At 41.9% G+C, this 14,287-nt stretch overlaps 1 protein-coding gene across 2 annotated transcripts in view; it reads right to left on the minus strand.

Moving 5' to 3' along the window:
• Positions 1 to 13,853, minus strand: part of LOC124131246 (colorectal mutant cancer protein-like) — a 136,749-nt gene extending 122,896 nt beyond the window's left edge. For both annotated transcript variants that reach the window (XM_048395197.1, XM_048395196.1), the window contains exon 1: positions 13,563 to 13,853. In XM_048395197.1, coding sequence (XP_048251154.1) covers positions 13,563 to 13,714 — 152 coding nt within the window. In that variant the 5' untranslated portion in view covers positions 13,715 to 13,853. The remainder of the gene's footprint in view (positions 1 to 13,562) is intronic.
• Positions 13,854 to 14,287: the final 434 nt, after the last annotated feature.

Here is a 14,287-nt window from a genome sequence, read left to right on the forward strand (position 1 = left end):
CAGTTTCAGTCAGATTGGCTACTTTACGATCCTCCAGAAACACCAGCACTGGTCAGTCAGTCAGGCCTGTCTGTGGTCCAGTACAACAAGGAGGCGTAATGGACCACTTCCGCAGGGATCCCCACAGAGTTGCCAACAGCTGGCCTCCATTACTGGTGACACTGATGCAGAGATATGAGAGATCCCCGCCCCACCCCTCCCCACCCCCTCCCCCTCCCCCTCCGCTCCCTAACACTGTTGTCTCAGACCCTGGTCATCACAGTTGTAGTTAGCTCTCACCAGAAAATGAAACATTGGAAACAAGGATTGGGAACTGGGAAATATTCTGTCTTGAATCGAGACGGAGACAAGCATGGTGTACTGGGGTATTCATGGGGTATTCTGTCTTGAATCCCCACAGAGACAAGCATGGGGTACTGGGGTATTCATAGGGTATTCTGTCTTGAATCTCCACAGAGACAAGCATGGGGTACTGGGGTATTCATGGGGTATTCTGTCTTGAATCCCCACAGAGACAAGCATGGGGTACTGGGGTGTTCATGGGGTATTCTGTCTTGAATCCCCACAGAGACAAGCATGGGGTACTGGGGTATTCATAGGGTATTCTGTCTTGAATCCCCACAGAGACAAGCATGGGGTACTGGGGTATTCATAGGGTATTCTGTCTTGAATCCCCACAGAGACAAGCATGGGGTACTGGGGTATTCATAGGGTATTCTGTCTTGAATCCCCACAGAGACAAGCATGGGGTACTGGGGTATTCATAGGGTATTCTGTCTTGAATCCCCACAGAGACAAGCATGGGGTAATGGGGTATTCATAGGGTATTCTGTCTTGAATCCCCACAGAGACAAGCATGGGGTACTGGGGAATTCATAGGGTATTCTGTCTTGAATCCCCACAGAGACAAGCATGGGGTACTTCATCAATACATTTTGACAGGGAAACAAGCATAAAAACATACACTCTGATAATTCCTCCAGATATATCTCACCAGCAACACTTTATTCAACCACCTTCTAAAAGACCAAGGATCATAATCAGAGCAAATCTGGGATGGGCACTCACGACTGTCAGATCCTGGCCAAGCTAAGGGGCACAACTCTGAACACAGAACGACGGCACCTCAAACCACCAAGGCACCTGTTCTCCAATCAGGAAGTGAGCAATACAGCCAGATGTACATATACTCTACAGTACACAGCTCAAACAAGCAGACCTTTCTAACTACACCAGTCTCCTACGAATACTTTCCCCAGCTGAGGGCAGATATGCTGATTGAGAATGTCAGACAGTGCTGTGGAACGAATTACTGGGCAAATGCTGAAGATGTAAGAAATAATGTGTCATACCCTTCCCTGTCTGGCTAAAGTATGGCAACATGGTGAACACTGTTTTCACATGAGGTAGATCTCAGCTACAAGGGTAGAAGTCAGTGTTGGGCAATATGGTTACAACTTGGATTGTGCATTGGCTAAAAAAACTGTAATACTGGTACCGTATTCGACGTAATAAGCGCCCAGGGCGCTCTCAAAATTAGAAATAGGGGGCGCTTATTAGAATATTATTTTGAGTTGAAAGATCGTAAATTTCGTGGTTTATGCAAACATCCTGAAATGTTTACATACGACAGATATATTTTTCAAGAATTTAATTGCCCATAATTAAGGGTGATATAACACACGAGTGCGTAATATGCGCGAATAAATAAGTCTTGCGTACATTGATCAATCGGAAGGGGTGCTGATTGGGATTGTTCACTAGCCAATATATTAGCAAATATCGCCGTGGGCGCTTATTAGAGCGGGGCGCTTATTACGTCGAATACGGTATCTGTATTGCGATACGTATTGCAATATATTGGGAGCTGAAGTGTTTGAATGACAGTGAATGACAGTGATTGTAAATCCTATTTTCTCCATACCAACGTATCTATTACTCAGCATGACCAGTCACCACCATTTTGTAGTCATGGATACAAGGGAGATAACAACGTAAGAAAAAAATAATTTCTGCGTTTCTGCCGTGTTGTCAATCAATTTTGATTAAAACATCAAATGTGAATGAACTTGTGTGTAGATTTTAGGTCAAAATAATAATAATGAAACTTGTTAAAAACCATTTATTGGAACACAGAAAAAATACTGCAATACATTTCATTTGACAAGAGCATTGTAGTAAACTGGTAATACTGTGCAGTCCTCGCTATTACTAATCAGATCACAATACAACAAGATGATACGATGACACGCAAACAACCAAATCAATGAGCCTGACCACAACGCCCATTTAGTTGCTTCTATGACCAGCATTGCTTGTTGGGGACCAGTTCTAACCCGAAATCCCCACAGGGGAACGGATACACACCAGAAAGCTTATGTCCGACAATCAGCACCATTGATGGTACGGCACTTATTCAAAACCTGATTCTTCCAACCTTGTTGCAAATTCACATATTTAACAAATGTTATATTTGGGAATATCACTTTCTCAGTAAAGTACTTCTCGTACTTTTTAGGGTTGAGATCCATCCAGGATTCGAACCCAAACTCCAAGAGTGAGGCCAGCACATAAAATAAAAAAAGTACAGGAATCTGTTCTTTACTAAGAAAGTGTTATTCCAAATATAATATTTGTTACATTTGACCACTTTCTATATGGCATTGTGTATTCAAATTGACATATTGTCTACTAGCAGATCTGTATTATCTTGGGCATACAACATGAACACTGTCAGATTGTCAACATTGACATGACATACCAGTGTTGGAAACGACAGGGTTTGATTGGTGTGCTGGTGTTTAACTCTTAACATAATGGTGATGGAAAGGACAGCTTGACTTCCATTCTTACAGAAATTCAGTATTTTTAAGGCTAGTCCAGTAATAGTGGAAACCTTATTTCACTAGTCCTCAGAGTGAGTGAGTGAGTGAGTGAGTGAGTGAGTGAGTGAGTGAATGAGCTGGGTTTAACAGTATTCCAGTTATATCATGGCATGTCAGCTTAATATGGGAGGAAAACCCGAAGTGATGCAGGTCTCAGACATTTACCACTTCAGTGAAACCAACAAGCATGGGTATGGTGCTGACAAACCTAGAAACATAATCGGGGCTAACCGGGATTCGAACCCACAATCAGAGGTTTCTGGCGAGCCCAAGGGACTCAACTCTGCACAGCGAATCATGGCGCCTTAGATGACTGGGCCCCCCCCCCCCCCCCACCCCCCCCTCCCAGCCCCGTGCCCCCCAGCCCCGTGCCCTCACTTGTCCTCAGAGTTTGTAGGTGGTCCTGCATGAAGGATTACATTTTTTGTCAGTTTTATTCAGTTCCACTTAGTAGCAAAATGGAAGCATGGAGAACAGGTTCAGAATTACAGCCCTCAAAATGCTACTTATCAATGAGGACTTCCATCATTTGATTTTTACTTGTCCTCAGCACAATTTAGTAGTCTTGGGCTTGCAGACCAGCATGAATTTCGAAGGCTGTGCTTAATTTCGAGGCTGCATCTGTATGATAGACATGACAGGCGATCCAACCAGAGGATTTGTTCCCACTGTATCGGTGATGGAAACATTGAGCATGCCTGAGACTGGGAAAGACTGCCAGGCTTTTCTCTCTGCCAGACAAGGTTTACGGAGTGTGTATTTCTACATGCTGAGTGCACAGGGAAATCCCACTGAAGCCCAGGGCCCGTTTCTTCCTCCATTGTGGCGAGATAGAAAAATGTCTGCTAAAGACTTCATCACATCTCCAGCCCCACACAGCTGTCAGAGGTCCTCAAACTCAGACATACACCTCACTGTAACATGCAGCCTCGGTATACAGCCATACTGGGAGACACTGCTTACGAAGTAACACTGGTCACTTTGGGAATGAGTTTGTGAGTGAGTGACTGTTTTAACACCGAGTACTTCAGTTATATGATGACGTGTCAGCTTGATGTGGTAGGAAAGACCCAAGTGATGCAGGTCCTAATTGCTCACCACTTTGCTGAAACACACAGGTAGAGTGCTGACAAAACTACAAACATAGGGGACCTCATCAAGCCGAGGCAACTGACTGTGTAAGTCCAGTTTCCACCCTTGTCGAACTAGGCTGGAATTATGGAGTTATAGTTTGGCTGGACTAACAAATCTAGGCATAGTCCAATCAAAATCATGTTATGAAATCAACATCCAGTTTGTAAACTGCTCTGTAGGTTTTGGATGATTGCCCAATTTGCAAAGTAAGTGTATTGCCAACTCGACATCAACAAATATTTTCCAAATCTTCATGTTTTTAGTATAGGTGCTCACATGATTTGATGCCCTTCGCAAAATAAGACCCATTTATTACACTGTAGATCTTGATTATCAATCAGATTGTCTTCACTGGGCACCACCATTTTGTGTGAAGCAAATGTGATATGCAAAGTGGAATTTGAGCCCAGAAATTCCAGGGGAAGGTCACTCAAAAGCATGACATTCTGTAGGGGAGGTTCACTCAAAAGCATGACATTCTCTAGGGGAAGGTCACCCAAAAGCATGACATTCTGTAGGGGAAGGTCACCCAAAAGCATGACATTCTCTAGGGGAAGGTCACCCAAAAGCATGACATTCTCTAGGGGAAGGTCACCCAAAAGCATGACATTCTCTAGGGGAGGGGTCACCCAAAAGCATGACATTCTGTAAGGGAGGGGTCCCCCAAAAGCATGACATTCTGTAAGGGAAGGTCACCCAAAAGCATGACATTCTCTAGGGGAAGGTGAACCCAAAAGAATGACATTCTCTAGGGGAGGGGTCCCCCAAAAGCATGACATTCTCTAGGGGAAGGTCACTCAAAAGCATGATATTCTCTAGGGGAGGGGTCCCCCAAAAGCATGACATTCTGTAGGGGAAGGTCACCCAAAAGCATGACATTCTCTAGGGGAAGGTCACCCAAAAGCATGATACACCGCATCCGTCACAGACTTCCAGCAATATCATGGCGGAAATGGGCTTCACACATTGTACCAATGTCGGGAATCGAACCGGGGTCTTCGGCGTGATGAGCAAATGCTTTAACCACTAGACTACCCGACCACCCCCACAGACTTGAAACAATATGGTGAACACAATGTGTCAGATAGTACATTTTAAGTTATCTTATGTACAGATGCTAAGAATAAAATATCATCACTCATGTCGCCAAGTCAATATCACTATACACTCGTTTCCGCTTTAGTCAGTAGACAGCTACTTAGGGAGCACCTCCCAAAACATAGACCTGCCAAAACACAGATCCGTTAAAACAACACTCGTTATGGCTGGTTGCATCAGCAATAAGTAGCCTGTACCCTTGATTAAGTAAAATGGTATCACCCATTATAGGAGGAAACCACTTAGGGAGACAGTGTTTCTGAGGATCAACAGTCTACTTAGCAAGGATATGATAATACACACAGCTACTTGAAGCTTTTGACTAATTATACCATGCACCCTCGATATACAGCTACTCAGAGAGAATTTGCTTCCTTGCATATTCGGCGTAATTAGCAGGGGTGTGATAATATACAGCTTCTCAAATGCTTTTGACTAATTATACCATGCACCTTCAATATACAGCTACTCAGAGAGACATTGCTTTCTTGGATATTCTTCGTAATTAGCAAGGGTGTCAGATAATACACACAGCTACTTGAAAGCTCAGATGAATAATACCATTTACTTTCAATATACAGCAACTTAGGGAGCCGTTGTTTCCCCGATGATCAACAGTCTACTTAGCAAGGATGTGATAATACACATAGCTACTTGAAGCTATTGACTAATTATACCATGCACCCTCGATATACAGCTACTTCCTTGCATATTCGGTGTTTTTGGAAGGAAGTGATAATATACATAGCTACTTTAAAGAGACAGACCATATAGACCAGACAAACCAGTGATTGATATTATGAACATTGTCCCATGCTGTTGGGTATAACATATTGCAAACAACCAAATCACTGAACCTGACCACCTGCTTCAATAAGTGGCATAGGTTGCTGGGGACCTAATCCCATTCCCATAGGAGAGAATCGAGTCTCGACCGCCAGACCAGTGGTTGATTGCATGAGTGAGTGTGTGAGTTATGTTTAACGCCGTTTTTAACAGTATTCCAGTTATATCACGGCGTGTCAGCTAGATGTGGGCGGAAAGCCCGAAGTGATGAAGGTCTCAGACGTTTACAACTTCAGTGAAACCCACGAGCACGGGTATGGTGCTGACAAACCAAGAAACATAATCGGGGCGAACCAGGATTCGAACTCACAATCATAGGTTTCTGGCGTGCCCAAGGGACACAACTCTGCCCAGCGAGTCGCGGCGCCTTGGACGACTGGACCCCCTGTGCCCCCCAATTGCATGAACAACAGTCCAACATGTATGATCATGGTGTGATACTGTGGACCTATTCTACCCTGGTACCTCCAACAGATGCAATACTTCAGTAATAATAGTCCTCCAGACCAGTGGTCGATTGCATGAACAACAGTCCAACATGTATGATCATGGTGTGAAACTGTAGACCTATTCTACCCTGGTACCTCCAACGGATGCAATACTTTAGTAATAATACTCCCATGGCCGTCTGGGCCATGGGGGGGTACGTATGACCCAGTGTAAGGGGCCACTATTCACTCTATGGAGTTGGGCATGCCACAAACCTATGATCGTTGGTTCGGACCCCAGTTTACAAACTTGTGTTACTAGGTTTGTCAGCACCATAACCGTGCTCGTAGGTTTCACTGAAGTGGTAAACGTCTACATGTATCACTTCAGGCTTTCCTCCCACATTAACCTGACACGCCGTGATATAACTTGATTACTGCTACAAAGGGGCGTAAAATAAACCCACTTCATGCCAGTTTCATCCCTTATTGTATATCTAAGGTCGACAGATTTTTTCTTTAAAATTACCATAAATCATGAATTTATACGTCACCAAATCCACGTAAGTGCAACCCCTGGACTAACCGTATCCTGAAATTAAAGTGCGTAGGCCTACCTTTGACCTGTAACAATTCACCAGCAATCAGCACCAAGAGAGTAGATATGGAATGGATTGATGGCAGTTCCGTAGAATAAAACTCTACACTTTTTTCACACACTAAACACCCTCCCTTTGTAGTGTGATCTTAACTTCCAGTAGCTTGTGTTGGTCTATGAAATATCAATGTGTGCAGCTCAATATGTTTGATCCTATTAAAGAAGTTGTATGGGTCTGTAAATTTTAGTGGAGACAATTCAGATGCTAAATCTGTTTAAAGTACACAATGTTTTCTAGTCTCCTTGACATTTTACAAGTAACTATGCAATTTCTTCATCAATTCCTACCACAAAAGGAAACAGTTTATCTTCTTAGAACTTTTCCTTATCCAAAGAAAAAGAGTGGCTTATAAACTAAATTTGTCTAATTTCTTTCGTTCCATGAGGATTTTGATTTCAGTCAGATGACATAACCTAGCCGACCAGTCCTTGTTTTATCGCCTTAAACATTATTTCCAAGCAAAAGGCAGTGAAACAAGTACGATCTTTTAATGCCTTCTGGTTTGATGTGGCGGACACTCTATCCACTAGACTACGATGTGGTCTCCGGGCAGATGCTCTATCCACAAGACCACGAAGACAGTCTTGGGGCAAATGCGCTATCCACTAGACGATGGAGGCGGTGACTTATTACAATCTCCAGTAATGTTCACAAGATAAAGGAGCTAAACTCGGGATTAGAAATTAATCATATCTTCACCAGTCCACAAAAAGGATCTACTACAGAATTGCCTTTGTTTGTTTGTTGTTTAACGCCGCACTACTCCAGCTATATAACAGCGAACTGTAAATAATCCAGTCAGAACCAGACAATCCAGTGATTGACATCAGGAGCATCGATCCACGCAACTGGGATACGATGACATCCATCGACCAATTCAGCAAGTCTGACCACCCAATCCTGCTAGTCACCTCTTACAACAAGCATAGTTGCCTTATATGGCAAGCATGGGTTGCTGAACATGCTGAAGGCTTATCCAAACAACAAACAACAAAAAATTATGTCATGCATTTTACTTGTTTTATATCAGAGGATATAGATTAATATCAAACCCTGTGAAGCCTCTCCAGGAAGAAGGCAGACCGAGAGGTAGAAACATAGCATCAAACAAAACAAGAAAGTGATGAAAACATGATTATTTACTCTGACACTAAGGGGATGATAACATGAATATTTACCAATGGGAAAATTATATTTATACTAGGGCTGGGATGAGTCCAATTTTACTACCCGGGTACCCACACCCCAATTACCCGACCCTACCCGGGTACCCGCTGTTGGTGTCAAGAGATAGGTACAAAATGTCCCATTGGGAATAGTTTGACAGAAGCCCTGACAGAATGTATTTAGATACACGAAAAAACGATGTGGTCATGCATACACCGAAGTTGACTGACGTTTTAGCTTTGTTCAAACATATATATGTCAGAAGGGACGTGTTCATAGTCATGAAGAAATGCGAACATTTGAGACTTAAAATTGTTGTGTAACCATGTAGTTATATTGTGAGTTTTAGTCATGAGACAATATATCACATGACTAACCACGGGTCCGGGTAGTCCTGTGGGTACCCAGGTACTACTCAGTACCTACCCGACCCGAGTACCCGAGTTACCCATCCCAGTCCTAATTTATACCATGAAATGTACAGTCAACCCGCCTGATAGTTAGTCAAACTATGGGCAACCACGCCGTCTGTGCATTACCAGTCAGTCAAACACTGTTCTAGCAACACGCATGGGTTATTGTAAGTGGTAGACATACTGTCAGCGTGTCAAAAATAGGGGTATATCACACATGCCAGGGACACACGATGCCATATAGAAAGTGGTTAAATGTAACAAATGTTATATTTGGGATAACACTTTCTCAGTAAAGTACAGATTCTAGTACTCTTTGGGGTTGAGTCCCATCTGGGATTCAAACCCACACTGCCAGAGTGAGGCACCTAATCGCCAACACACGAAGTCAGCGATCTAACCCACTCAGCCACCGATGCTTCCACAGAAATGAAAGTCTGACAACTGGTAGTCTGGATCACATACCGGGGTACTTTGTGTACCCCTCTGACAAGTGTAAACTGGCATGGCTCCCATTCGTTATCGAGGCCAGCTGGGAGGCCGATATTCGGCCCCAATTCTAAAGCAAAATGTTAGTAAAAAATCCCAAATTGAACTAAAAAATTTGCCAAGTCATGTTATTATAATAATGACTAATGTTATTGCCTTGAAGGGCAGGGGTGACTTGTATTTCACTGATCACAGGACCAATAAGCAAGAAGAGGTCTTAATGGTTAGTTTATATTTTTGCATTAAATGAAATAATAAAATACCCCTGAATTTAATCAAATCCCTTTTTTGAACAAAATTATGTTTTTTGCAAAATGTGTCGGCAAAATGGCACTTAGTTTGGAATGATAGATAAATACCTGCGCTTACATGGGACAATATTGGTCTAGATGTTGTCTTGAGGAAATTAGATTCTTGAAGTGATTTTGTTTGGGGAGAAATTAATTATTTATAACAGCATAGCAATAATACCACTGTAATCATAGAACAGTTCCGACACATAATCAATAGATATTTGTTTTCGTACACTAAGCATGCTTGGCAGACCAGGCACCATGTGTTGTTGTGGTATGGTGAAAATAACACTTTCTAAATATTTATATTAATCATGTTCAATATCTAATAGTTATGACATGACGAAAAGACTCTTAAACAGAGACAGTCTGGTTGAGATTATTTGTGTGTAAATTAGACTTGCCAAAGAAACGTAGATTTGCTTGGGTATTCAAAGAGTTTTGTTTTAGGGACAGTTATATATAAGAGACTATTTAGGGGTATTCAAAGAGTTTTGTTTTAGGGACAGTTATATATAAGAGACTATTTAGGGAATATCTGGTTAAAAGAATTTCAACAAGTTCTTTCGACAAAAGCTTGAAATATATAAGTTTGGTTCATAGATTGAAAGTATTGAAAATGGTAGTCATTGGTTTTCAAGGGAAAATATATATTAAAGAACGTAATTCAGAAATATTTAGTTTTATTTTAAGGCAAAATAAAGAATAAAACATGATAAAAGAGGTTGTTAATATTGTCAATAATACCTTACCACAAAATAACCATTTCCAAAGCACTTTCAATCGCTTAAACTGAACTGTAAGAGATGGGGTGAGGTGAAATAGCACTTACATAGCGACATGCAACCCAGACTGATGTCGGTTCTATAGTGCTGGCCCACTGAGATACCATGCCACTGTTTAACACGAATACTCCACTCAGACACAGCATACTGACTCCGAGCCGACCAGTCCTTGTTTTAGCCCACTGAGATACCATGCCACAGTTTAACACGAATACTCCACTCAGACACAGCATACTGACTCCGAGCCGACCAGTCCTTGTTTTAGCCCACTGAGATACCATGCCACAGTTTAACACGAATACTCCACTCAGACACAGCATACTGACTCCGAGACGACCAGTCCTTGTTTTAGCCCACTGAGATACCATGCCGCAGTTTAACACGAATACTCCACTCAGACACAGCAAACTGACTCCGAGCCGACCAGTCCTTGTTTTAGCCCACTGAGATACCATGCCACAGTTTAACACGAATACTCCACTCAGACACAGCATACTGACTCCGAGCCGACCAGTCCTTGTTTTAGCCCACTGAGATACCATGCCACAGTTTAATACGAATACTCCACTCAGACACAGTATACTGACCCCGAGCCGACCAGTTCTTGTTTTAGCCCCTTAATGACGAGCGCCGGACAGGGTAACAACAAGCACCATCTTTCAACATCTTTTGGATGACACAGTCCGCCCATGAGCAGACACTCTTTTGACTTGACCACAGAGTCCATAACTTTAAGAACAGTACGTAACAAGCTCACTGGAAAGAGTGAGTGAGTATGGTTTTATGCGGTTTAAGCAATATTCAAGCAATATCGGGGGGGGGGGCACCAGAAATGGGCCTCACACATTGTACCCATGTGGAGAATCAAACCCAGACCTTTGGCGTGATGAGCGAACACTTTAACCACAAGGCTACCTAACCAACCCTCAATGGGAAGAAATACGACAGAAATGGTAAATGTCATCCACGATATTTGCTCATCATAATCATAATGATTAATCATTTCAGGAAATGTCAATTGTTTAATTGATGAGGAACAATTAGCAGCAAATTGGTCACTTATCACTGGTCAATGACAGATAATGACATCACGAGAACATTCAAAATATACACAAACAAACACTCATTAAATCGGATCATTACTCACAAACTCTCTGCGTGAAGATCCAAGGGCAACTCCCGTAGTTAACAACAGGCAAAACTTGTAATCAGCCAATCAGTGTTAAGGCTAAATTCTCACTACAAATGAGTGAAGCATTCAGACAAGCATATCGGATTTCTGTATCTTGAAAACAAAGCTAATCAGCATGTTCTGAATGTAAATGAAAAAGGCTGCACCATCGTTTAATTGTGAATATCAAATCTACTCAATGTTTCTGAGTACCATGGCATCTGTATCAAAAAGTAGTTTTTGAAGGTATATTAGCATGATTAGTATTTTGTTTGTTTTTGGTATTTTAATCAAAATGTCCAAATCAAGGTGGTGAAGAAATGAATCTGAAACGTTCAAAAGCTGACATCTGATTAGCTCTAGAACCCATGCAACAGTTTGCAAACTTACATCCAGGTGTCAAACCTTCATGCAGGTGAGGTGAGGTGAAATGGGGTTTAACGTCACGTCCAAAGTTTTGCACTTATATAGCGTCAGGCATGTACGTGTGTGTGTTTGTGTGGCTGCTTGTACTAGTCCGGACTGATGCCAACTGAGATACCATGCCGCAGTTTAACATGAATACCCCATTCAGACTCAGTATACTGACTCCGAGCCGACCTGTCCATGTTTTAGCCCCTTAATGCTGAGCGCCAGACAGGGTAACAACAAGTACCATCTTTTAATGTCTTTTGGTATGACGCGGTCGGGGATCGAACCCTTGACCTTCCCCTCCCGGCGGACACTCTACCACTAGACCACGGAGGCGGTCCCCTTCATGCAGAGAGGTATCAAACCGGAGTCAAACATTTCAGATTGCTAAACAATATCTCTGTGTGCAAGGTCCGAACATGGCACTTGCTTTGTGTCACAAACATGTTTTCAAAACCTTCTTACTTTTCTGTTTAAAGAAAACAGATACCCATATATTCAAGATGTACTCTTACCCTTTTGATTATGTCCTTTTCTCAAGATACATGTAGTAAACATTTGAGATTGAACCATAGATCACCTAAATCATTTACCGGTACACCAAGTGTCAACTGTCAGGGGTGTATTGCATGGGTGGATACAGCTTTTTTTAAAAGGGGGGGTGCACAATTAAGATCTATTTATTGTCTTTGGTGGTAATTTATACAGAAATAAAGATTTTTCGAAATCAAAAGGGGGGGTGCGCACCCCCGCACCTGTATCCGCCCATGTATTGTGTACAAAATGCATGACATTGTGTACTGTATTTATAGCATGACATTTTGGGAGTAGAAATGCAGTGCCCTTGTAATACTACATATGTGACAAAACGACTCAACCTGGCACAAAACGACCAACCATGGCACAAAACAACTAAATATTTATGGTTGTTGAGTTCTTTTTTCACAAAGTACTTCATGCATTTCAATATTAATATACAGCTAAAATATTTTCACAAAACATATGCATCTCATGAACCTCTTTACCCCTGAACATCAAGCGTTCCCCGACACTGGATACTTTTAAATCCTGCCTAAAGACATATCGATTCACAACTGCCTATTCATAAACTTTTCTTCTCAATGTATAGTCCTACTCATCTTAGTCATGAATATTTTATTTCTCAGTTTCATAGCACTGTGGGGGCAGTCGGGTAGCCTAGTGGTTAAAGCGTTCGATTGTCACGCCAAAGACACTGGTTCGATTCCTGAAATGTGTACAATGTAGGAAGCCCATTTCTGGTGTCTCCCACCGTGATATTGCTGGAATATTGCTAATAGGGGTGTAAAACCAAACTAACACACTCACTCATAGCACTGTGTGCATGTACATGTGTATGGAAACTGGTGCAGTATAAATACCCATTATTATTATTATTATTATTATTATTAATAATAATAATCTTTCTGAACTAAGGTATACTGTGTGATCAACGCATTTAGTTGATAATGGATAAAAAAGTTCATCAGAGACAATATCTGCAAGATTACGTTTGAGATATAAGTCACGCCCCCACCCCATCCACGTGCAAAAGCAAATGCCAATTTTTCAATTCATACCTTTCTTTTTAAATCTCCCCAAAACCATATCTCTGACAAACATGCATCACTGTAAAAAAAAGCACCTGTCAAATGTTGCACGCGTATTACACCCCATAATGCACGTGCATATCACAGGCAACGAGGCACGTTGATTGCTAATTTTGCAATTTACAAGATTTCACGGAAATCCCCCAAAATCTCACCCGTCAATGAATCCATCTCCGTCTGCATCGCATGTTTGAAATAAGCGTCGAAGTCGTTCCTCCTCGCTGGTGTTGCTAGAATCGCTGTCGCTGCAACTGCCTACTTTGGGGGATTTTTTAGTATCCGCATCTCCCTTCGAATTGGCAGCCATATTAAAATCCTTTTCATTGTTTTATAAAATCCAACTTTGCATCACCCACACAAGGTCCCATTCTGTGAAACCAAAAAGTTCCTATACTCGTTTTGTTGGGCTAATGCTACTACCCGCACGACTGTTTATGTTGAGTGGAGAAAGCCCTCTGCTAGACCGCCGATGACAGATCGACGGAGAGATGTTGTTTTCCTGCGTGATGGTGCAGACGCTCGAGGGAGCGTTCTCGGAAAAGGCATGGGAAAAGGTCATGTCTGTTTAGAACGCATTCCGTTTGTACAGACACTGCAGCAATTTATAAGAGGAAAAACATTATTTCAAACAATTATTTTCCTTTGTGTTTAACAAAGTAGTTCCTCTGATACATAGACTTGTTGAAAGGGTGACGTTTGTGATATTTTAAATGTTTCAAAAAACATGCATACGTTTTTACCTAAGAGACTTTAATGTACGATCTTAAACTTTTGATGCGAAAAATCGTTTGAAATAAAAACATTTTTTTTTAAAACAACACATCAAATAGCAGGCTTTCCTCGATTTCGATTGTCAATTGTTGAGTCAGGACCCCTTTAG

Source organism: Haliotis rufescens, unplaced genomic scaffold (assembly GCF_023055435.1).
Source record: "Haliotis rufescens isolate VD_foot unplaced genomic scaffold, xgHalRufe1.0.p SCAF_14, whole genome shotgun sequence".
NCBI classification, from domain to species: Eukaryota; Metazoa; Mollusca; class Gastropoda; order Lepetellida; family Haliotidae; genus Haliotis; species Haliotis rufescens.